The 24,937-nt window shown below is 39.4% G+C and overlaps 1 protein-coding gene across 2 annotated transcripts in view; it reads left to right on the top strand.

Moving 5' to 3' along the window:
- The window catches only part of LOC142349606 (uncharacterized), a 32,429-nt gene extending 7,772 nt beyond the window's left edge, over nucleotides 1–24,657 (top strand). The window contains exons 2-4 of one of the 2 annotated variants that reach the window (XM_075401287.1): nucleotides 10,054–10,770; nucleotides 21,123–21,302; nucleotides 21,601–24,657. In XM_075401287.1, the coding sequence (XP_075257402.1) occupies nucleotides 10,054–10,770; nucleotides 21,123–21,302; nucleotides 21,601–24,464 (3,761 nt within the window). In that variant the 3' untranslated portion in view covers nucleotides 24,465–24,657. The remainder of the gene's footprint in view (nucleotides 1–10,053; nucleotides 10,771–21,122; nucleotides 21,303–21,600) is intronic. The other variant, XM_075401288.1, reaches the window with a different exon arrangement.
- Nucleotides 24,658–24,937: the final 280 nt, after the last annotated feature.

Here is a 24,937-nt window from a genome sequence, read left to right as displayed (position 1 = left end):
TAAATCAATAATCAGAAATTCTAACCAAAAAACCCAATTGTCAAAGGAAAGCAAGAGGGGTGGGTCTTAGACCTGTGAGAAATTAAAATCAATAACAAGTTGAAATGGGTTGTTGATAAGGGATGATCAATGGAACATGAAGATGGGATAAATCGGTCTGCTGGTTTGTAAACAATCAATATGGGATGAGCCAAGATAGGCTCAGCTACGAAAATGAAAGTCCTTTTGTATAGAAGGGCAATTGTTTTCCCTAAATTTTCCTGTCTTTAGAGAGAGACTGACCTTTGAGTTTCATTCGAGGAAAACTTTGCTCAGTTTCACAACGGTTCTAATGCGTTCTCCGAATGACGTTTTCAGTTTAACTGATCAGACGATCCCGTCTGAGCCAGGGAAAACTTGAATGACTCTAGCCAAAGGTCAGAGGCCACGGTGGTTGAAGTCTTCTGGAATCCATACCAAGTCAACCTTTTTTCGACGTCTTATGCTATTTACATCGTACTTGTTGAGTTATTAAATACCCCCGTAGGAAACGATTCCAAAAGTGAGCTGCACTTTGTTGTGATGAACGCCAACCTTTTGAAAGGTTCTCTTTACCAATGAAGACGCAAGGAGACAAGTTAACGGTTGAACGACCTAGGAGGAAATGATTTGGAGTAAGTGGTAAGGGGTCGTTTATATCATATGGAACATTTGTGAGAGGCCTGGAGTTCATGCTTGCCTCTATTTCACAAGAAACTGTACTCAAAATTTCATCAGTAAAAGTTATAGAACCAATGACCTTGTAAACTGATAGTTTAAAAATTTGTACCAATCTCTCCCAAATTCCACCGAAACGGGGAGCAGCTGGGGGATGAAATTTCCAATCTATCTCCACATTCATTAAATGTAGCTTAGCAGCAAATATATTTGATTCCTTCAATTCTGCGATGCTAGATTGAAGGGCATTGTTTGAACCAACAAATGACTTGCCACAATTGGAGACGAATTTGTTGGGTTTTCCTCTGCGGCTAATAAAACGCCTGATGCAGCTGATTGTAGAGTCTGTTGTGAGATCTTTCGAAACTTCAAGATGTACTGCTCTAACAACAAGACAGGTGAAGAGCAAACATATCGGCTAGATAACCTGCCATGGTTTTTAACAGAAAAAGGTCCGAAGAAATCGAGACCAGTTGTTTCAAAGACAAACTGATTTTTCTTGGGTAATCTTTCAGCGGGTAAATCAGCCATCTGGGGGTTGCTAACATCCTGCAGCATTCTACGACATGGCAAACAGTGGCTTATAGTTTGTTTAACAACTGTTCTACAGCGAAGTATCCAATAGAATTCCATGAGTGTTTCGAGTCTGCTCGAGACCACATTGACAATTTTTTTCGTGTGCGTGTTGTACCAGCAGCCTAACTGCAGCATTGTTACCGTCAAGTTTTATGGGATGGCGAGTGGTCATCAGGAAGCTTGCTTTTTCCGAGCGACCACGTGCTCTTAGTTGGTTATTCTCGTCTAGGAATGGTGATAGTGCTTTCAAACGGCTTGCACTAGAGACCTCAATTCCTTTTTTCAACGACATGTATTCTGGGTTAAAATTTTGTTTTTGAATATTGTGAATAACGTGCAGATAAGTTCCGGTAAAATATGCTAACTTCATTTCTGCGTTGCGTTTCCTACACTTGTCGTCAAAAAGGATGCAGAGTGCTATCACACGTATTATTTTATTCCAACTGCTAAATCTTGTTGCGTCGACAATGTTTGAGACAGTGGAGTTTATTGAAGAAAATGAAACAATTTTTACTTAGTGGGCATGCAAAATTTCCTGTTTTGGCCATTCAGATCTTTTTTGACTCAAAAATGACTGTCCTGAAATCCATCGAGATTTTGATGACATTTGCTCAACACTATATCCTCGAGTTCCGTCATCTGCGGGGTTAGCTGTGCATGGAACGTACTTCCAATCGAAAGCAGAGGAGACATCTAGAATTTTGGCTATTCGATTTGCAACAAATATTCTATGGCTCATTTCAGGTGTTCTCAGCCAGTATAGGACTGTAGTGCTGTCAGACCAAAAAACACAATTTCTCTATTTTGTTCTTCCTTTATAAACTGGGCGAGTTCAGCTCCATATACAGCGGCTTGCAATTACAGGTTGGGGATAGTCATTCTTTTTATTGGGGCTACACGTGCCTTGCCCATAACAAATTTAACGGAGATCGATCGATCCGAGTACTCAATTCGCATGTAGGAGAGGGCAGATAGAGCGTATTTGGAAGCGTCAGTAAAGGTATGAAGCTGAATCGAGCTAACAGTTTTATCTAGAAAATAATTCCTAGGAATTTCGAAGTCCTTAAATGCCGGAGTTTCTTCCCTTTGACCTGAAATCCTGGATGTTATCGAGTAAAAGGGGCTTGTCCCATTTTGGACCATGGTTCCAGGCGGTTTTTAACACTTTACGTAATGGAACTGTTAGAGGCGCTATGAACCCAAGGGGATCAAACAAAGACGCCACCAACTTGAGTAAAACTCTTTGAGTTACGTTGCCTGTAATCTTGATTTTTTGTATTAGTTAACTTTCAATCACATAGCAATCTAATGCTGCGTTCCATGGTAAACCAAGAGCCTTCTGGTTCTGAGGGAGAGCGTTCGTTGGATGCAATCTGATTTCAGGTTCTAATGAACTTAGGCATTCGGGACTGCTTGAGTTCCATTTGGTTAGGTTGAAACCTCCTTTAGAGAGAACATTTCTCATTCCTTGCAGTATTTTTTGAGCACCTTCGAGTGAATTTGTGGAAACATAGAGATCATCTATGTAAATGTTGCGTTCTACATATTTGAGAGCATCTGGAAACTGTTCTTCGTTGTCACGAGCAGTTTTTCGCAAATCATATGAGGCAATGCATGGCGAGTCTGTGGCTCCAAAAATGTGACTGATGTACTCGTAAATTTCAATTCGACTATCATTGTTCCAAGGAAAGCGTAGGAATTTTCTATCTTCAGGGGCCACTTTAACCTGCATGAACATCTGTTCAATATCAGCGGAAAGCGCTATTTTGTTCTCCCGGAATCTCAAAATTACAACAGTAATGTTGCTCAGCAAATCTGGACCTTTCGGAAGATTAGAATTTAAGGACTGACCTTGAAACACACTTGATGCATTAGCGACACGGCGTACTTTTCCAGGTTTGTTCTCATTAGTGACAGGGTGATGACGAAGGAACGAAGTTTTTTCATCTGGTTGTTCTTTTGTTGATTAATTTTCCTGACATGGCCGTTGGGTTTCAACTCCCCATGCTGCATTCTTGGGTCCTTTTACTATTTGTTTGTGGTTGAGGTGTTCAAACGGATCACAGAGGCGATTCAGTTTCTTTGTATCAACGGGTGACATATTGAGATCTGGAACGGCAACAACGTCTATTTGTTCGAATGACTGTTCCCCTTGTAAGGGTCTAATTTGAAGTTTTACTGGTGCACAATTGATTTCTTTTGTCATATGATTGCCACTAATTGCCATTTTTCCAATGGTATTCATGTTTAAATTCAGATTTGGTGCAGTTGACCTCAGCAACAAGCTTTGGCAACTACCATTGTCAAAATAAGCGTGAGTATCCAGAACTTTATCAACTTTTTTGATTTGTACAGGAACAACAGCCACCTGTCCTGTTCCTTGTAAGTTCAAAATTTTCACATTAAGACTTTTTTGAACCTGACTTAGTAACAAAACTATCGTGCAATAGAGTGTGGTGTTTCATACCGTAATTGTTGCTACGGCAAACGTTTCTGAAAGTGCACTTTTCCACGTAATGGTTTCCAAAACAGTTGAAACATAATCTAAGTTTTCTTATGTGCTCTCTGCGAATGCATGCTGGGAGAGCTTGGAAGTGGGTACACTTGTATAGGAATTGGCAACTTTCATTGATTGGGCAAAGTTTCACCGGGGGCTGCCTGCCTTCAACTGCCGAGCTCCTGCTAGAGCTGTTATTTGACTGTTTAGATGGATTATTTTTCCATCCACTTGTAGCTGTTGTGTAGTTTTGTATAATCGGGGAAAATTTCCAGGACGATTGTGCGTGGCTTGATTTAAAAATTTTGAGGCTAGAGTTTAAATCTCGACATGCTTTGGAGTAGTTCAGAAAGCATTCAGATAGTATCTGTAGAGATGGTTGCTGGAAGTCTTTTTCTAACACAAATTTGTTCCATTCAAGGCGTACGGGATTGGGCAATTTTGCTAGCGCCACATTCAGGTTTGTAGTTGAATGAAGGTCATGAATGAATCCTAGTTGCTGAAAGGTATCCACCATTGTCAAAAGAAAAGAGGAGAAGTGTGTGTAGCTCTCTGGATGGGATAAGTTGGGTGATTTGGATCTATTCAGTTTCTCAAGGAAAGCGTTTAAAATTCGCTTTGGATTTCCAAAATGTACTTGAAGGCGACGAAGTGCTGAAGGGTATAAGTCACCGTTGCAACCATAACCGTCGACCAGGGCTTTCGCTTCACCTGTTAATAGTGATTGTAGGTGAATAATCTTTTCAGAAGGTTTTATTGGTGCCTTGTCAACAGTAGCCTGAAAAATGCTGTACCATTTCATCCATCTCGTTGGATCACCATCAAAATGGCCCGCATGCAATTTGGGTACGGATTTTTGAAAGCAAGTAGACACTGAGACATTGTGTATAGAAGCAAATGGCATCTGTGTAACTGATGTGTTAGGAATATTACTGAAGCTTGACTGTGTTAATGGAAAAGAGTTATTTTGACCTTGTGAGTTGCTATCAGTTGAGGGAAATCCGCAAGGAGAAGTTCAGAACGATTGCTGTGATGCACTGCAGGGTGCAGCTGATAACTTAAAACTTGCGGTGATTGAAGTGTTGTTGACATATAGAGTTGTACCACCGGGTGCAGTATAACCATAACTGACAAAACGGGAATTCTCAGCGGGCGCTTGAGTGGTTTGATCAGTCGAAAGAGTGTCGTCAAAGACAATATGAGTGCGACGTTGTTGTAAATGTGACAAGGTGTTGTCATGTGTTTCTACGTTCTCTTTGGAATTCAAAGATAGTCCACCAGATGACGTTTGCTGAAGAGGCGTCTTTTTCTCTTTAACGTGTTTTCGATATAGTGTTTTCGATATCTTCAGACGACTGTGTTCTCTGGACATATCTTGTTCATCAGGCTACAAGCCACTGATCAATTCAATGACAACTGGTTCAAGTTTCTGCTGCATTTCCCTAATTTCATTAACTGTTTCCTCTAAAGTTTCAATATCTTCTGAGGACTCTATGGCAGCGATAAGATAGTCAGTATGTAGTTTGATGTCATTTTCGATCATAAGTTTAGAGTTTTCCAAACGCTTCTGTTCATTTGACTTGGTTGCTGTTGAGGTGCCAATGGATTGTTGAGTTAACATTGTTCCATCTGGGGAATCGGATGAATTAGTACTTATTTTGGGCACTGTACCTCTTCTCAACCGTCAATAAGAAGTCAGCGTTGTTCAGACAAACCGAGTAAAATCAGAAAAGTTTGGTGATTACAGTAATTTTGACCGCCGGAATCTACCAATAACTATAAAAATCAATGCCTTACAAGTGTTAGAACCAACCAATACCTACCAAATACCGGAACCTAACAATACCTACCGAAAGCCGGAAACTACCAATACCCACCAAAACTATTACCTACCAAATACCGGACCCTACCAAACTACCAAAAGCCAATACCTACCAAATACCGGAACCTATCAATACCTACCAAAAGCCCAAACCTACCAAATACTGGAACCTACCAAAACCTGCCGAAAGCTGGAACCTACCAATGCCTACTGAAGGCAGAGACTATCAATAGGACCAACCAGAAGGGGTCCTTGGGGCGGGTAAGACCCCAGAAGAACTGGAAAGATTATGGGGGGTTGGGGAAACGACCAACCAGAAGGGGTCCTAGGGGGTGGGTAAAAACCCCAGAGGAATCGGAAAGAAGGCGGGGGGTTGGGGAAACGACCAACCAGAAGGGGTCCGAGGGGTGGGTAAAACCCCAGAAGAACCGGAAAGAAGGTTGGGGGTTGGGGAAACGACCAACCAGAAAGGGTCCTAGGGGTGGGTAAAACCCCAGAAGAACCGGAAAGAAGGTTGGGGGTTGGGGAAACGACCAACCAGAAGGGGTCCTAGGGGGTGGGTAAAAACCCCAGAGGAATCGGAAAGAAGGCGGGGGGTTGGGGAAACGACCAACCAGAAGGGGGTTCTTCGGGGTTGGTAAAACCCCAAATGAACCGGAAAGAAGGCGGGGGGTTGGGGAAACGACCAACCAGAAAGGGTCCTAGGGGTGGGTAAAACCCCAGAAGAACCGGAAAGAAGGTTGGGGGTTGGGGAAACGACCAACCAGAAGGGGGTCCTTGGGGTGGATAAAACCCCAAAAGAACCCGAAAGAAGGCGGGGGGTTGGGGAAACGACCAACTAGAAGGGGTCCTAGGGGTGGGTAAAACCCCAGAAGAACCAGAAAGAGGGGGGGGGGTTGGGGAAACGGCCAACCAGAAGGGGGTCCTTGGGGTTGGTAAAACCCCAAAAGAACCGGAAAGAAGGCGGGGGGTTGGGGAAACGACCAACCAGAAAGGGTCCTAGGGGTGGGTAAAACCCCAGAAGAACCGGAAAGAAGGTTGGGGGTTGGGGAAACGACCAACAAGAAGGGGGTCCTTGGGGTGGATAAAACCCCAAAAGAACCGGAAAGAAGGCGGTGTTGGGGAAACGACCAACCAGAATGGGGTCCTAGGGGTGGGTAAAACCCCAAAAGAACCGGAAAGAGGGGGGGGGGTTGGGGAAACGGCCAACCAGAAGGGGGTCCTTGCGGTTGGTAAAACCCCAGAAGAACCGGAAAGAAGGTTGGGGGTTGGGGAAACGACCAACCAGAAGGGGGTCCGTGGGGTGGATAAAACCCCAAAAGAACCGGAAAGAAGGCGGGGTTGGGGAAACGACCAACCAGAATGGGGTCCTAGGGGTGGGTAAAACCCCAAAGGAACCGAAAAGAGGGGGGGTGGGTTGGGGAAACGGCCAACCAGAAGGGGGTCCTTGCGGTTGGTAAAACCCCAAAAGAACCGGAGAGAAGGCGGGGGGTTGGGGAATCGACCAACCAGAAAGGGGTCCTTGGGGTGGGTAAAACCTCAAAAGAACCGGAAAGGGGGGTTTGGGGAAACGACCAACCAGAAGGGGGTCCTAGGGGTGGGTAAAACCCCAAAAGAACCGGAAAGAAGGCGGGGGTTGGGGAAACGACCAACCAGAAGGGTGTCCTTGGGGTTGGTAAAACCCCAAAAGAACCGGAAAGAAGGCGGGTGGTTGGGGAAACGACCAACCAGAAAGGGTCCTAGGGGTGGGTAAAACCCAAGAAGAACCGGAAAGAAGGTTGGGGGTTGGGGAAACGACCAACCAGAAGGGGGTCCTCGGGGTGGATAAAACCCCAAAAGAACCGGAAAGAAGGCGGGGTTGGGGAAACGACCAACCAGAATGGGGTCCTATGGGTGGGTAAAACCCCAAAAGAACCGGAAAGAGGGGGGGGGGGTTGGGGAAACGGCCAACCAGAAGGGGGTCCTTGCGGTGGGTAAAACCCCAAAAGAACCGGAGAGAAGGCGGGGGGTTGGGGAAACGACCAACCAGAAGGGGGTCCTTGGGGTGGGTAAAACCCCAAAATAACCGGAAAGGGGGGGTTTGGGGAAAAGACCAACCAGAGGGGGGTACTAGGGGTGGTTAAAACACCAAAAGAACCGGAAAGAAGGCGGGGGTTGGGGAAACGACCAACCAGAAGGGGGTCCTTGGGGTTGGTAAAACCCCAAAAGAACCGGAAAAAGGCGGGGGGCTGGGGAAACGACCAAAGAGAAAAGGGTCCTTGAGGGTGGGTAAAACCCCAAAAGAAGCGGAAAGAAGGCGGGGGGTTGTGGAGACAACCAACCAGAAGGGGTGGGTAAAATCCCAGAAGAACCGGAAAAAAGTAAACAAAGTTCGGATCTTTTCCGTTTGTGCCCCCCCAGCTTAGTGGGTGCATATTATTTGCAACCCCCAGAGGCACGTGCAATATTTTTTCATAATGATTTACTATGTAATGACACGTGCTCTGTCACTGGGGGGAGCATAACGTACTGGGGGGGCACAAACGGAAAAGATCCCAAAGTTCAATATCGAAATCTATAATGTTGCAATCTTTATCTTTGTCTTTTTGTCATGTGTGACTACCCCACCATAGTCAGTGTTTTGATACAGGTCTAATTTCTGATCGTTAGATATTCTGAAACATTGAAAAAAAACCATGGTGCACATCGGTCTAGCTCATTAGGAAGTGTATTTTGTTTGAAAACAATACTTAGCTTTAGGTGCGGTTTCCAAACTGTTGGGTGCCAAAATGTTATTGAAAAAGGAAAGGAGGGGGTTAATTAGATCTTATGATTTTGGAACGGTTTTGATTAGTAATGTAATTCATTTTGTTTTGTTTCGCTTGATTTTGTTGCTACAGTTTTTTCTGGAAGTCAGTTACTTCCGTCCAGTTTGATGATTATGATTGTTATAACGCCGTAATTTGTCGAGATTTCGTAAAATGTTGCTTAGTTTTCAAGGTAGAAAAATTTACAGAAAGCATCGGATGGCCGCTCCAGTTATTTTGGTTGCTTATATCCAGTTCAAAAGGCAACTTTGAAAACGCATTGAGGAAAATATCAAATCAATCAGATTCTCCAGTTTTGAGACCTTAATCTGTTGTAGTCAATCAAAGCATTGCTGCAATCAAATGCTCCTGGTGCATAATAAAGCGTTGCAATTATTCATATGCGTACTGTTTCGAAAGCTTTTACTGAAGCATTTTGTTTTTATTTTTAGCAACATTAATTTTATTATCTAGTTTGTGCGACCGCCAAGCATTCCATAGTACTTGTCCAATTTTAAAACAAGTATTCGAAAATCAAGTTAGATTTGGTTCATTTGTCAATCAAAGTAGTTGAACAAGCTGGGTTGTTGTAGATTTTTCCATTTTTAATTTTTCTTTTCTGGGTGATTTTCCTGTCTATATGTATGCCAGACTGAATTTTCAAATACTGGTTGAATAGTAGAATTTTTTTGATTTTTTTTTCGCAAAAGACATGGTTCCTTTCGTTGAGAGCAATCAAAAGTTGTTTTGGTCTCACTTACGTAAATCAGTTTTGACGCCGCCTTGTACGATTGAGTAATCTTTCACTATTAAAACCGAATCTATTGTATGATTGCTAGTTTTATAAGCATACAGAAACAAATTAAACAGGGAACATAATATTCGAAAGCTACATGTACTCTAAACAGCGCCACAAACGTTGCAAAGTTCGAATAAAAGGACAACAAGTAATTTTTTATGGAAAGATTAATTAGTTCACTGATTAATGAAGCAGCATTTATTTTTTCGGTTAGATAAAAAGGTAACGAAAATTTTGTTGAGTTTTGTTTAGCAATTACGATCAAAATTTTTTGTGATGCCAAATAAATAGCTGAATTTAAATAAGCAGCTAATTAGGAAATTTGATAGAAAAGCATTGAAACATAAATAAAATTTACATGAAACTACGGGTACCAATTTATATAGACATTTTTTATCAAAAATTTTGGTGCATTAGTTCAAGACAAAACGAGTAACCATATAATTTCCAGAAATAATCTTAACAATAGCGAAAATTTCAAGCCTGTTATAGCTCTCAAGCTGTTTCAATTTGAGCAAATTCGGCCGTGGCTTACAGAAAAAAGTTTGCTTAAAAATTAATACAGAAAATTAGCCCTCCTATATTAAGTCTATCAAAATGCGTGATAAGTTGTTGGTTTGCAAAAGAATCTAAGATTTTGTGGGCACGGACAAAAGGTTATAATCAACGAGATGTTAATTTCCACCTTTTGTTATTAACAATGTAAGGGGAAAAACATTTTTCCGCGAACAACTTCTTTGGAGGACCAAAGTCAATTTTTCAGTTGAGCGAGAATATAGAAAGTGGTAGATTATTGCTTTGTATTAACAAATGGTTGTTCCGGAAGTTGTTGGTCGATATGAATTCACGCGCCCGTTTCAATAGTGTTTATGTTTAGGTAAAAGTGCTTCTGACAAGAAAGAAGCAGATCACTACTGGGCTGCCAAGGCTTTCAAACGTGGAGTCCCGAATGCAGCTCCCTATTTTTTCTTCAAAGGCCTGGTTGGCATTGACGACCAGATAGTCCGCAACAAAATCAGGAAAGACGAGACCCCCTACTTCGAATGTTGTCATCCTCAGTGCTTCTGCATGAAGTGCAACAAACCCAAAATTGTCTCCAGATTCATTGACAATGACCTCATTGACCTCTATTGTGTATGTCAGACCAGTGCTACGCCTGTCAGGGATCCAGAAAATGAACAAATTAGTCCAAACTGGGAAACCTACGGTACCCTGGGGTCTTCAACACACGAGGAGGGACCCTTTGCCTTGCCTTATATCTACTTCGAATTTCTATATGTGTCCTTATGTGATCTATCAAGAAAGAGGACTCAGGGAATCAAAATGTCTCCAAACGACTCCTTCCTTGACGAGACTTGGGAGAGGTACTTAACAGAACCCAGGTTGAGAAATGAGAAGCCAGCCGTGTCCAAGAGCAACATTGGCTTCGCAGTGCAAGACTGTAAATTTTTCTTGGGCTTGCCAATGGATAAACGAGGATCTGATAATCTAGAGGTACTGTTCCACTACGTGCATATGCTGTTCAGGTCTGTCGATTCTAGTCTGAAAGATATTCTGGACGCCGTTGACAATTTGCCAGAAGACAAACGAACAGGTGAGTTGTGATATTTGAAAGTGAGTTATTTTTAGCGAGTAACCATCGAAGATGTGAGTAAATCAAAGTAACCAATTTGTGCTTATGTTTGATTGAGTTAAATTAGCTAATTCAGAACAACCTTTTAAATTTAAATATGCTGCTTAGTGTCTAGCGTAGCTTGCCTCTCTAATGATGATCATGGTGATTGAAATACCTGATTTGATATTGAAGTTGTTATTGCAGTCTTGTTTTTATACTTTGTATGTAGTCCAGATTGTCTTATCGCTAATAGATGTTGTTGGACGTGTGGACTTCATGTTTAGTTTGCAGTAGAGGTATTTGAAGAAGAGAGGAGATGGTCTACACTGAGAGGACCAAATTCGTCATCCAGGTTACAACATTTTTTTCACTCGGGATGTTGAAGCATCTGAACCGACTTAAACACATCAAATGATAATTAAAAACCCTCTGACAAACAAAATATGATAATGCAATTAAAAGTAAATTCTAAATAAAAAATAACTAAAATAAATGATACACTCTCATTTATGCTATTGGAGAATGACACCAGTATGCTACTAAAAGAGTCCTTGTCCCCAAATAAATGCCAACAGGTCATTTCAATTGCTCGTTTGATCACTTCTATCACAACAAACCCGGTAAAGTTCGCCAATTTGTAAACTAATAACATATGTTAAAAATCAAAATCAAAGAATACCCCGCATTATTCCACTTCAAATTTTAGACTTGGACAATTAATCACTCTCGAGATTTTATAAGAAGAATTGAATTCCACATAATTACAATTGTTCGAACACTTTAAATATATCTGTCATGCTACAAGACTTCTCGATTCAAGAGCCTATCGTCAATTGTCACTTTAGGCTCTACTAAATAGAAAATGACTCAAAATAATTGATAATATTCAACGCTTGGTAATTACGAGCGTGCAAACTGAACCAAGGGAAGTGAACATAAAATGTGGCATTGATCTGGCATATCAAGGTTGAGAATATCAAGGAAAAGATTGAGTATGTTACAGCCTTCAGATGTTTTGTTAGCATGGTGACAGCAAACGGAAATGTTATTGACTCAGCCGGAATGTTTACTCGATCAAGTTGAGGTTCTATAACACGATTTTGAGCAACGCTCATGTATGCATATAAGACGTGGCCGATCAAGCGTGATACACATGGTACTTAAAGTTGTATGAACATCGGGGACTGAAAAGAATGCCACTGCTGACGAGTCTGTCAAGCATGTCCAAGTACTTATAACAGAAAGTCCGGGTAGAAAATATGAAAAATTTCCTAGTCAAACGTTGTGTGAATGACGGGGAAAATGGATATACGAGACTAATCCATGTTTCTTTTAAAGTCGACCGAATAGTGATCATGATTTGACCTTTACTTAAACTGCAAACAGTATAAACAACATTAATTATCACCTGGATCATCTTGTGTGACCAGATCTAATGCAGATGCGTTGCACTAGACGATGCAGAGGTTCAGCATATGGGCCGTACCTAAGCGTATTTGCTTTGTGAGATTGGTTACAAACATCAGAGGGCTAAATACCGAGCTTCCATTTTTTATTAGATGGACTTATCAAATGTCAAGAAACTATGGAAGCCTATAGTGCAACATTTGGCAAACAGTAATATAATAATTTAAAGAAATAACCGCTGCAGCCAGGGTGACTCCACATTAACAAAAGGAGTGATCACCTCGCTTCATTGTGCTAAGCTGGCGTTAATGCAAATAAAGAGGATTGGTAATCTGCGTTGGTGCAGCGTTCCGACCCTGTTCTAGCACAGTTTTGACTAACTTGTCGACCAAATAGGAATGAGATAGAAAACTTTCAAACATTAACATTTTATTCGAAATTACTTTGTATCAATAAAAATTTCTCAACCCTGTTTACTCAAACCACTACACGAAGTCAATCATTTCGCATTAAAGGGCCAGTGAGAGCTGTTATCAAGATCACGAAACAAGACAAACAACAAAATCAATCAAGAACAACAAATATTAATTACGACCCAACTCTTTTTAAAAAACAACTTAGCAAAGTCAAAGTAGCATCACATAAAACGTAACCTGAACAAACTATTTTATGCTTCACTAGAAAAGATACGGAACTTGTCTTTAATGATCCTACGTAACAATTAGACAAAAAGGAATAAAAATGGGAAATTTAAAAATAACGTTATTTTGTAATTATTTCCAAGAAAGTCATGAAAACCATTAGTTGTCAACTGAAATCATTGAATAGATTTGTTTATAACTCCATGAGACGCCATTGAGCCCTCTCTTGTATCCATAGTATGGCATAGGACTACAGAAAGAACAACTATGGTCAAAACAAAAAATTCAGTTAAATTTTGCAGAAAATGTTGGCAAAGCCGTCGCCATTGATGTCATTGTTGACCTCTGATCAATGTGTCAAGCGACGAACGATGTCCTCAAAGTTGGACCAATGTCTAAAAATCAAACTTGTATCAAAAAAGCCATACAACAATCAATTAAAATGGCAATAAAGACTAGATCGTGATTCACCAGAAGAAAAATGCGACCTCTCTTTGCTAAGACTAAACTACCAGATGACAGAATTATTGTTAAAAAAATGGCAAAGCTCAAGAAACCATTTTTTTGAAACAAAACAAGGAATGTGATAAAAAACCGTAAGCTTCCGACTAAAAAGGATAGAAAAGCTTCACAATCCTTAGAAGGCCAGTTGGACCTGCCATAAGTCAGACTAATTTATAATACCACTACAAATAAATAGAGGCAGAGTTCAAAATTTCACAAACACAAACTTTTGAAGCCCCAACAACCATTAGCTTTTTACTGAATTTATATGTTCATTACGCCTCATTTGCACGAATATGGCATCTCTCATGAATCGAGCCCTGATTTGAATTTATATTAGTCTGTAAATTTATGAGAAAAACAAACCTCTGAAGTATTTCAAAACAATATTGCCTCAATACAATACGAAAAATTTTTGTCATCCGGGTTATATTTTTTTCACTCAAAGATGTTGGAGAATGAGATGAGTATGCTCGTCCCATTAGAAACACGTAATTTTTTCAATTCTCTTTGAACTTGATAATTTTTTTGGATGTCCGGGTAGAAAATATGGCAAATATCGTAGTCAAACGTTGTGTTTGAATGACGGGAAAATGAATATACGGGACCGATCTTGGTTTCTCTCGAAGTCGACCGAATAGAGATCATGATTTGACCTTCAACTTAAACTGCAAACAGTATAAACAACATTAATCATCACCTGGATCATTTTGTGTGCCCAGATCCAATGCCGATGCGTTGCAGCAAATGATGCAGAGGTTCAGCATATGGGCCCTACCTAAGCGTTTTTGCTTTGTGAGATTTGTTAAACTTCAGAGGGCTAAATACCGAGCTTCCAATTTTTTATTAGTTGGACTCATCTAATGTCAACAAACGACGGAAGCCTATAGTGCAACATTTGGGAAACAGTAGTATAATTGATTAAAGAAATAACCGCTGCAGCCAGGATGACTCCACAGTAACAAAAGGAGAGTGATCACTTCGCTTCATTGTGCTAAGCTAGCGTTAATGCAGATAAAGAGAATTGGTAATCTGCGTTTGTGCAGCGTTCCGACCCTGTTCTAGCACAGTTTTGAATAACTTGTCGACCAAATGGGAATGAGATAGAAAACTTTCAAAAATTCACATTTTATTCGGAATTACTTTGTATCAATAAAAATTTCTCAACCCTGTGAACTCAAACCACTACACGAAGTCAATCATTTTGCATTAAAGGGCCAATGAGACCTGCTATCAGCGAGACTACGAGTCAAGTTAAACAACAACATCAATTAAGATTAACAAATATTAAACACGAGCCAACTCTTTTAAAAAAAAAACTTGACAAAGTCAAAGTAGCATCAGTTAAAACGTAATCTGAACAAACTAATTTATGCTTCACTAGAAAAAATACGCAACTTGTGTCTAATGAGCCTACGTAACAAGCAGACAAAAAGGAATTATTATGCGAAATTAAAAAATTTACGTCATTTTTTGAAAACAATTCCAAGAAAGTCATGAAAACAATTAGTTGTCTACTGAAATTATTGAATTTGAATAGATTCATTTATAACTCCATGAGACGCCACTGAGACCTCTCTTGTATCAATATTTTTGCATAGCACTACAGAAAGAACAACAACTATGGTCGGAACAAGAAATTCAGTTAAATTTGGCAGAAACCATTGGCGGAGCCGGCGCCATTGATGTCATTGGTGAACTCTGATCAATGTCTCAAGTTGGACAAATTTCTAGAATTCAAAGTTCGTTTTATTGTTGTATCAAAAAAGCCAAATGACATTTAATTGAAATGGCAATGAAGACTAATTTGCGATTCACCAGAAGGAAAATGCGACCTCTCCTTGCTAAGACTAAGCTACCAGATGGCAGAATTATTATTTAAAAATGGCAAAGCTCAAGAAACCATTAAAAAAACAAGTAACTTAGAATGTGATGAAGACCGTAAGCTTCCAATTAAAAAAGATAGAAAAGCTTCACAGTCCGTAGAAGGCCAATTGGACCTGCCATAAGTCAGACTATAAGTTATAATACCATTACAAATGAATACAGGCAGCGTTCAAAATTTCACAAACGTTTACTCTCATTTTTGAAGCACCAACAACCATTAGCTTTTTATTGAATTGATAGGTTCATTAGGCCTCATTTAAACGAATATGGCATCTGATTAATCGAGCCATGATTTGAATTTATATGAGTCTGTTAATTTAAGAGAAAAACAAACTGCTGAAGTTTTTTAAAACAGTGCCTCAATCAATCCAAAAAATTTTTGTCATCCAGGTATTATTACTTTTTTACTCAAAGATGTTGGAAAATGACATGAGTATGCTCGTCCCATTAGAAACTTGTAATTCTTTCATTTCTTTGTGAATTTGATAAATTAAATGTCCGGGTAGAAAATATGGCAAATATCGTAGTCAAACGTTGTGTGTGAATGACGGGAGAATGGATATACGGGACCAATCTAGGTTTCTTTCAAACCCGACCGAATAAAGATCATGATTTGACCTTCAACTTAAACTGCAAACAGTATAAACAACATTAATTATCACATGGGTCATCTTGTGTGACTAGATCCAATGCAGATGCGTTGCAGCAGATGATGCAGAGTTTCACCATATGGGCCCTGCCTAAGCGTATTTGCTTTGTGAGATTTGCTACAAACTTCAAAGGGCTAAATACCGAACTTCCAATTTTTTATTTGATGGACTCATCTAATGTCAGCAAACGACGGAAGCCTATAGTGTATCATTTGGCAAACAGTTATATAATGAATTAAAAAAATAACCGCTGCAGCCAGGGTGCCTCCACATTAAAACGAGAGTGATCACTTAGCTTCGTTGTGCTAAGCTAGCGTTACTGAAGATAAAGAGGATTGGTAATCTGCGTTTGTGCAGCGTTCCGACCCTTTTCTAACTTGACTAACTTGTCGATCAAATGGGAATGAGATATAAAACTTTCAAAAATTCACATTTATTCGAAATTACTTTGTATCAAAAGATCCTCAACCCTGTTAAACGACTTCACGAAGTAAATCATTTTGCATTAAAGGGCCAATGAGACCTGCTATCAACGAGACTACGAGGCAAGTTAAGCAACAACATCAATTAAGATTAACAAATATCAAATACGACCCAAGTCTTTTAAAAAAACACTTGACAAAGTCAAAGTAGCATCAGATAAAACATAATGTGAACAAAATAGATTATGCTTCACTAGAAAAGATTTGGAACTTGTCTCTAATGAGCCTACGTAACAAGCAGACAAAAAGGAATAAATATGGGAAATTTAAAATTTATGTCATTTTTTGAAAACAATTCCAAGAGAGTCATGAAAAACATTAGTTGTCTACTGAATTTATTGAATTTGAATAGATTCATTTATAACTCCATGAGACGCCACTGAGACCTCTCTTGTATCCATATTTTTGCATAGGACTACAGAAAGAACAACAACTTTGGTCGGAACAAAAAATTCAGTTAAATTTGGCAGAAATCATTGGCGGAGCTGGCGCCATTGATGTCATTGGTGACCTCTGATCAAGGTCTCAAGTTGGACAAATTTCTAGAATTCAAAGTTCGTTTTATTGTTGTATCAAAAAGCCAAATGACATATAATTGAAATGGCAATGAAGACTGAATTGCGATTCACCAGAAGGAAAATGCGACCTCTCCTTGCTTAAGACTAAGCTTCCAGATGGCAGAATTATTATTTAATTTTGGCAAAGCTCAAGAAACCATGTTAAAAAAAACAAGTAACTTAGAATGTGATGAAGACCGTAAGTTTCCAATTAAAAAAGATAGAAAAGCTTCACAGTCCGTAGAAGGCCAATTGGACCTGCCATAAGTCAGACTATAAGTTATAATACCATTACAAATGAATACAGGCAGCGTTCAAAATTTCACAAACGTTTACTCTCACTATTGAAGCCCCAACAACCATTAGCTTTTTATTGAATTGATAGGTTCATTAGGCCTCATTTAAACGAATATGGAATCTGATTAATCGAGCCCTGATTTGAATTTATATTAGTCTGTTAATTTAAGAGAAAAACAAACCTCTGAAGTATTTCAAAACAATAATGCCTCAATACAATACGAAAAATTTTTGTCATCCGGGTTATAATTTTTTTTCACTCGGGTTGAACCATCTGGATCGACTTAAACACATCAAATGATAATTAAAAACCCTATGATAAAATACATTAATACAATTAAAAAGTAAATCTCTATGAAAGCAATTATACTGAAGAAGGCCACTCTTACTATTTAAGATGTTGGAGAATGGCATGAGTATGCTCGTCCCATTAGAAACACATAATTCTTCCAATTCTTGGTGAACTTGATAATTTTTTAAAAGTCAATTTTTCGAAAATATTTTAATTCGGATAGTTGATAAATCAACGAAAAACCGGCAGAATTGTAAATTTCAGAACACTATCATAGAAAGCTGACGTACACTAGCCTCTTGGATTTTAAGGAGATTTTGTCAAAAGTTTGTAGGTCTGCATCTCCGGAAATTTTTTTACAAAATGATCTAAAGAGGCATAGTCTGTGCCATTTTTGATTTTAAAAAAGCCTGGTCAAACAGTGCAACAACCTTCCTCTGTCTAGCAATTCTAGCATATTTTAGCAAGGTTGACAAAAACTTCAGCTAAACTTTAAGCATTGATAACTCGTTCGAAAAACGAAATTCAAGTTGTATTTTCAATTTATATTCTAATCTGGAGGGCTTTCTGATTGCGCCACGCGCAACTCTGTACAATGAATGTATCGATCGGCCAAAATTGATCAAACAAAAACATATTAAAACAAAAACACAACTAAGGTGGGTTGGAACAACATTTGTAATCATTTAGAACATTTTGTAAACATTTTGTCGGAACTTTTACTTGCATTTTAAGCAAATGTGGCCAAATTTTGTATGTGGAACTGATATTATTTTTAAAAAGTTGCCTTGATATTCTAGTTGTCAATTTGTCAAGTCTGTCGTAAATCTTATTTGAAAAAAAATTTAATTTGACAATTTTGTGACTACCTGCTTCGAATTAAATGTTTTTTTTCGACTTATTTGCATTCCGCGGTAGTCATGCCGCCGTGCCCAACATCTTATAAATCCATCGCTGCCTGATCACCCCCTCACTCTTTCCGCAATGGAGTACGAAATTCAGTTTGAATGCCTTTTAACCTAAGATCGTCGGGGTTTTAGTTATTGGGCCAGAACTTAAAACAATTTTACTTTTGATTTTATTTTTGGAATTAGTTTAGTGTTCAGAGAACTTTAACCCTATTTTAATTGTTCAAATTTCTTTATCTCTATCTGCGATTTCCAAAATGTGGATTATTCTGCATTTAGGCATTTATTTGGTCGCTTATTTGCCAAATTGAAAATTTCTCATTAGTACGTTTAAGATGAACTTGAAAATTAAATACGCGAGCTCTCCCAAACTCAGTTGTTGTTGCAATCACAAGTTATTTTGCGGGTCATCAGTGTAAAGAAAGATTATCGACTAAATAGTCAGGTGATAAGCGTGAAAAGCAAAGGCATTAGGAAGTGTGTACCGAAAAGCTAAATCATTTGCACTTTTCTAGGGACTGTGAAAATCGCAAAGAAATGATATTTAAGTAGGCTATCCGCCAACCAGATTGAATTAAAAGTCCATATTATCAGATTTTTTCTTGTACATTTGGAAATTTTTCCGTTGGTTGCCTCATTCCAATCAAGTTGTGCTGATATCTATCAAATCACGCAGTTTGTTAATGGATGAGAGTTTGTTTCTAGTTATAGGATGTAATTGGTGTATTCAGTGAGCTTCGAATAAAGAAAAACTCCCAAGGAAGCAATGAGCCCAAGTTTTCGATATTCAGTAAAATCCCAAATTAACTTGAACATTATTTGCAAATTTGGTTAAGTTTTTTTTACTATTGACTTTTTTTTAATTGCTCTTGAACAAAGTTCATAGCAATTATTGTAAACGTGTGTGTGTTTTTTATGCACAATTTTCGCTTGACAATTTTGACTTTTCGAGTGACTTTTTGCCCTTGACTTTTTGCGTTTCGCGTGATCTAAAATTCTCTCTGAATCACAATTTCAAGCAGCTGAATTCAATTGGCGGCAGTTTAATACTAAAAGTCAACTGAAAAGTGCGCCGAATTTGGCGTCATTTTTTACTTTATACCTTAATAGTGGTATATGTTAACCTCTAATGTGGTTATTTGAAGCCCACTATTGAACTTCTAAGTCCCATTTAGGCTCCCCCTCCCTTCCTCCTCCTCCCCCCCCCCCCCCCACTGAAGCAGGCTACAATTGATTCGAGCTCCCACTAGTCGTTCGAGAGCAGTTCTTCCGAAGTTTAGTCGGTTATGTTTATTGAATTTAAATTGCGCTTAGAAATAATATTTATCTCTAGCTTTTGTATTTTTTTGTTTGGAGATAATTTTAACGTCTGTGTATAGTTATAACATGATTTTATTAAAGGTGATCAACGTGTGTCCCTCACGTGGTTCAGCCTTTAAATGGTTTTTAACAGAGTCTTGGCACTTAGCAAAACGTTTTTTAGCACTTAGTTGAAGTTGTTTTAAACTGATGTGGTTCATATAAATCATCGGGTTGAATTCAAGAGGAGCTGGAGCTCGAATCGCGAGATTTGAGGTCTGTAGAATTTCGTATTTAGACTAGGTTAATAGTCGGGGAGACACTACCACCCGAAATCCTAACACGAAAGGTTTATTTTGGGTAGAATGTTTTTCTCCAAAGTCTACTCACAATGTCCCCGGTTTGCTCTGCCTCGGGCTTGGAATCAATTCAGCTGCTCAGAAGTAAATTTGAAAGAACCGGTAAACAAATTCGGGATTGAATCAATTGGATTTTAAGCAACAGAAATTAATTCAATTCATCAACACAATTAGGTAATGTATATTGGAATATATCAAAAGATCCCAATCTCTCTAAGTTGAAATGACCAAGCAAAGTTGTCTATTCTAATATCGGAATACCGGTTTTGGAATTTTGAAGTTCCCCCACGGTATCTATGAAACAGATTCCCAAACAACGATGAAACTTGCCCCGTGGTATTTACTAACTCCCTACCAAATTTGACCACAATGAGTTAAATACCGGATGATAACGAACTTTCATAAATTTGTTCCCCCTCATACAAAGGAAAGCTATCTTGCCACAATAGATAGTGTTTCAGGCATTGAAGTCAAATATCTCTGATACCCAAAAGAAAAATTGCTACACCCTTAAACTAAAACTTGTTGCAGCGGACTCTTCCATTTTTGATCTAGGGGTTGCACTTGATCTAGTAGTTGCACTTCAAATAAAAAACAATGAGAATTTCAAATTCTACAAGGTCCAGGGCAGTTGATCTTGTACTTAACATGTCGATTACTGCCAATAACGCAAAATGCACAAAGTCGTTTTTCTTAGTAGATGAGTGACTAATACTCACAGCTAGTTTGTAGCCAGTCTTGTGTATAAAGAGTCCTGTCTAATTTTAAAAAGCAATTGTTTTTGTATGCATCTATGTAAAGTTTTCAGCAAAGAAATAACTTTATAGGAGGCATTGTATTTTGACCAATCATTATGCTTGAAGTTGAGCGTTAATGTTTTTCTTTGTATCAAAGACGGTGAAAGTGAATTTCATGCCAATATCTGCTATTTTGCGGTATCGTATACAGCTTTTGTGTAGAGAGCGTAATAAACAAACCAATCAGTTGGCATTTTTGAAACATGTTATGCTATGGGTTGTTTCTAATAAGATTAGGACTCTATGGTTAGGTGCTGAGCTGTTCGACCTTGTGCGAGACAAGAGGTTCCGCATTCCTCTGATGTCGGTCGTGTTCTGGCACCTGTTGAAAGACAAGCCCTGGGGAGATGTGGTGACTGGAAACAAGTTCTCAGATCTTGTCAATGAATCATTCATGGAGTACAAGAACACTGTCAGAAAGGAATCCGAAGGTAGTGCCTATCTCTTTTATTATAAATATGATTGGTAAATAACAATTTGTACGTTACGATATAAGTAATATTTTGCAAGTATTAATTTGTATATAACAAATTTTATTTCGTAAGTAACAAGTTGTCAATAATATTTTGTAATTAGCAAAGTTTGGAAGGACAAATGGGCGATATTAAAAGCTCGTGGAGCAAAAGTTTGCTTCATTTTTTTCGATAATGTGTTTTTTCGATGTCCTATGTTTGTACACTAAAAGAACGCAGTGACCACTAACTAAATTATAGACCGATAATGTTTCAGGGCAGAAATACGGTGTTAAAGAGCTGAGTTATCTGTACAGAACATCTCCTCAAATCATAATCCAGAATGATTTGGGTCTGAATGTGTTCGGCCGCGGAATGAAGTTTTATCCAAATGCTGATCAGAAAAAGATGTTAGAAGATTACAAAACTGAAGACAAACCTATTCTAGAAGGCGCGCAAAACGTAAAATCAGGAACCCTGGAAGACCTTTCGGCTGTCCAGCAATCAGCTAATGTTGGACCCCAGGGTGACGTTGCCCTGTTCCGGAAGGGGAATCGACAGTTAGCCACAAAAGACAAAGTATCGCCTGCACATTACAAAAGCTTGTTTGACTTTGTGCGTTCATTTGAGCGATCATTAGTGCAAGAAAACTCAGATCCGAAATATGAAGAAGTTGTCGACTATAACAGCAAAGAAGGTCTCGTTTTGGTGAGTTGTGATGAAATGAAATCGGACGAAAATTTTCCCAATTCTGGAGTAATTGTTGGCAATGATCTACTTCGTGCTGCTCTTGGAACTGACTGCGAACCTGAAATTTTCCAACAGAAATTTGCCATGAAGCTCGCTAATGCTGTTAGTTTGAAAGATCCGAAGGATGATTTTCCTTCACTTTCCGGAGATGACTTTGATAAATTGAAAATGGGAGTTTTTGCGAAAGGCGCCGTTAGTTCGTTGGCAACAACAGCTAGTCCATTGTTCAAGAACAAGTTCCAGAACTATATCAATGCTCTGAAGAATTCCAAAAGACAAAATGGCAGCCCTGAATCGCTGCAAGCATTGGATCGCGCTATTAATGAACTGATACAACAGGTTTCTAGCGATGCTGGAAAGCTCTTCGTATCCAAGGAAGGAAAAGTGGGAATGTTGCTGTTGACTGGGCGAGCGATGAAAAGGAAGCGGGAAGAGGAAAATACACCCGAAAGTGTGAACGAATGGATTGAGAAATCAGATCTGGGCTATGATCCGGAAGGTATTGACGGAAAGACCTATGATGCAATCATGCGAACCCTGGAAACAGACAAATCTCTTCCCTGGATGATTGCAACTCCTACTTTTGAGTCTTATCTTGAAGCAGTGCTGGAGAACCCAACATTCGCAAACTCAAGTGAGCAGATTGATGATATTAATGACTTGATAGCCAGGAGTAACGCGTTGTTTGACGAAGCATCTAATCCTACTGGCGAAGGGAAATTTGAGGATCGCTTAAAGAAACGCAATGAAGCTGCCATGAAAATTACTCCTCCTTTGAAAACTACTGACGAAATTATCGAAGACCTCTGTGATAAACTGATCACTGACCAATTAAACAACGAAATTCCAGATTCATCTTTGTTGAATTCACTATCGGCTATTGACCCCGAAAGTGTGTACAATAATCCCGGTTTGCTCAAAATAATAACTGAGTCTGAAATGGGAGTCAAGTCAAGTGATAGCAATATTTCCAACATAGAAAAGATGAAGAAACAGTTAGCAAAGAGTGGCGCAGATACGAAGCCAGCGAAACGGTCGAAAGACGTTGTTGATGATATCTGCCGACAGAATCCAGATTTGGTCAAATGCTTTCAGTTTCTTGGTGAAGATCTGATTAAAGAGGCTTGTGATTCCCCCAACTTTCAGTCCTTTATGGATAAGGAGAATTCAAAGGTGTCAGATTTGACGCCATTGGAAAAAATAGTCTTCGCGAATGAATGTATCTTGAATAACAAAGCCGTAGATCCAGTCCGACGTGAAGCATTATGCAAAGAACAGATTGATTCAATGCAGGATGACGAAAAAGCTATTGTGACGAACAACCAGGCAGCAAGGTTTTCGGAGTTATTCCCAAGATACGAAAACATGGAGCACACAAACTTGACAGACGATAACATCACGCTCAGTGAAGCCGCTGATGTATCAATTCACAATTGCCTTGCACCTAACCCGGAGCAGTCCGTGTTCAAACTTGCCTTGCAGTTGCCTGCTCTGATCGAAAAGCGATTCAAAGAACTGAGAAATTTTGCAAAAGAGAACGACTTAGGCGAGGAAAACTTCGGAGACCTTGGTTTGACCGATAGCGAGTTGAACTCGGCAGTTCGGAGGGCTTTGGAAGCGCTATACAATCGCGCTTTAGCTGAGAAAGGTCCCGACGACAATGAAGTGAACGCCATTGGATATCTACTTGAGAAGGCGAAGCAGAAAGAACTAGCACATAAAAGAGACTACCCAGTCTGTCCTCATTGTGGTTCTCGGAAGGCGTCCAAGTGTTGCATGGTGTACGTGGATGATGAACTTGTAATGCGATGTCTAGAAGCTGCGCCTCAGTGTGTTACATGTAACGATTCTCTCAACCAGCTGTGCTTGACAAGGTTCAGAGGATCTGCTTCTGAAGAAGAGTCCTTCCCTTGCTGTGCTATGAACCACGGTGAAGAGTACTTTTTCACAAAAGCATCTGAAATTGTCAAGTTGATGTTGACCGACTCCGTCGCTGAGGAATCCTCGGTGTCATTTACCTGTGAAGGTGTTCAGAATTTTGACTTTTGGAGGAAAGTTCAGTCGCAGCTTGACCAGAATGCTCCTATTGTGATGGCGGACAACGTTGAAAGTACAGGGAAGCAAGCGTGCAAATTAATATGGAAAAATGAACAGAGTCCGGAAAATGCAGTTGACGAATTGCTGGTCATGACAGCATTGTACGAGACAGTTGAGGCATGTAATCAGGGATCCCTCCCCATCAGTGGTTTTGCAACCAAAATTCTCTCAAGAAATAGAGCAAGGGAAGTAATGGACATTGCGATTCTTGCCTTGATCACGGTGGCGGAATTAGGAACGATGTTCGACGATTTCCAGATCTTAGCTCACACTTTCGACGTCGCCACTTTTTGAGCTGAAAAGATTCACTGGTGAATAGACAGAACTGCTTTTAAGGAGGATAATCGGAACTGAAAGAAAACTTAAACTGTCGTGAACAAGCTGGTAGACGGTTTTGCAGCTCCATTTAAGCTTTCTATTCCACTTTTGAAACCCCCAAAACAAATCAAAATTAAATCCTGACTTTTACTCTCGGAATTGGATAATAAGCCAATATGAATGTTTTGGTACACTTCCATAGAAATCATAAGGCGTATAATTTTTAAAAGATTGCGTTTTGGGGGTTTCGATGAGAGTTTGGTTTTGTATTTCTCAATTCTCTAGTTCCTATCAGCAAATTGTTTCATTTCAAAAGATTGATGTCAGATGATAATGAGCGTCTTTTTTATATGTTTAGTACGATAAGTGAAGTGAGTTGTATGTGAGATTGTTTACGGTGTTTTGGTGATGCAGATGTTGAGTTGAGTTGACTAACCTTTTTATAATTT

This window comes from Convolutriloba macropyga, chromosome 11 (assembly GCF_964194025.1).
Source record: "Convolutriloba macropyga chromosome 11, txConMacr16.3, whole genome shotgun sequence".
NCBI classification, from domain to species: domain Eukaryota; kingdom Metazoa; phylum Xenacoelomorpha; order Acoela; family Convolutidae; genus Convolutriloba; species Convolutriloba macropyga.
Note: the sequence above shows the minus strand (reverse complement) of the source record. Positions and strands in the feature narration are given on the sequence as shown.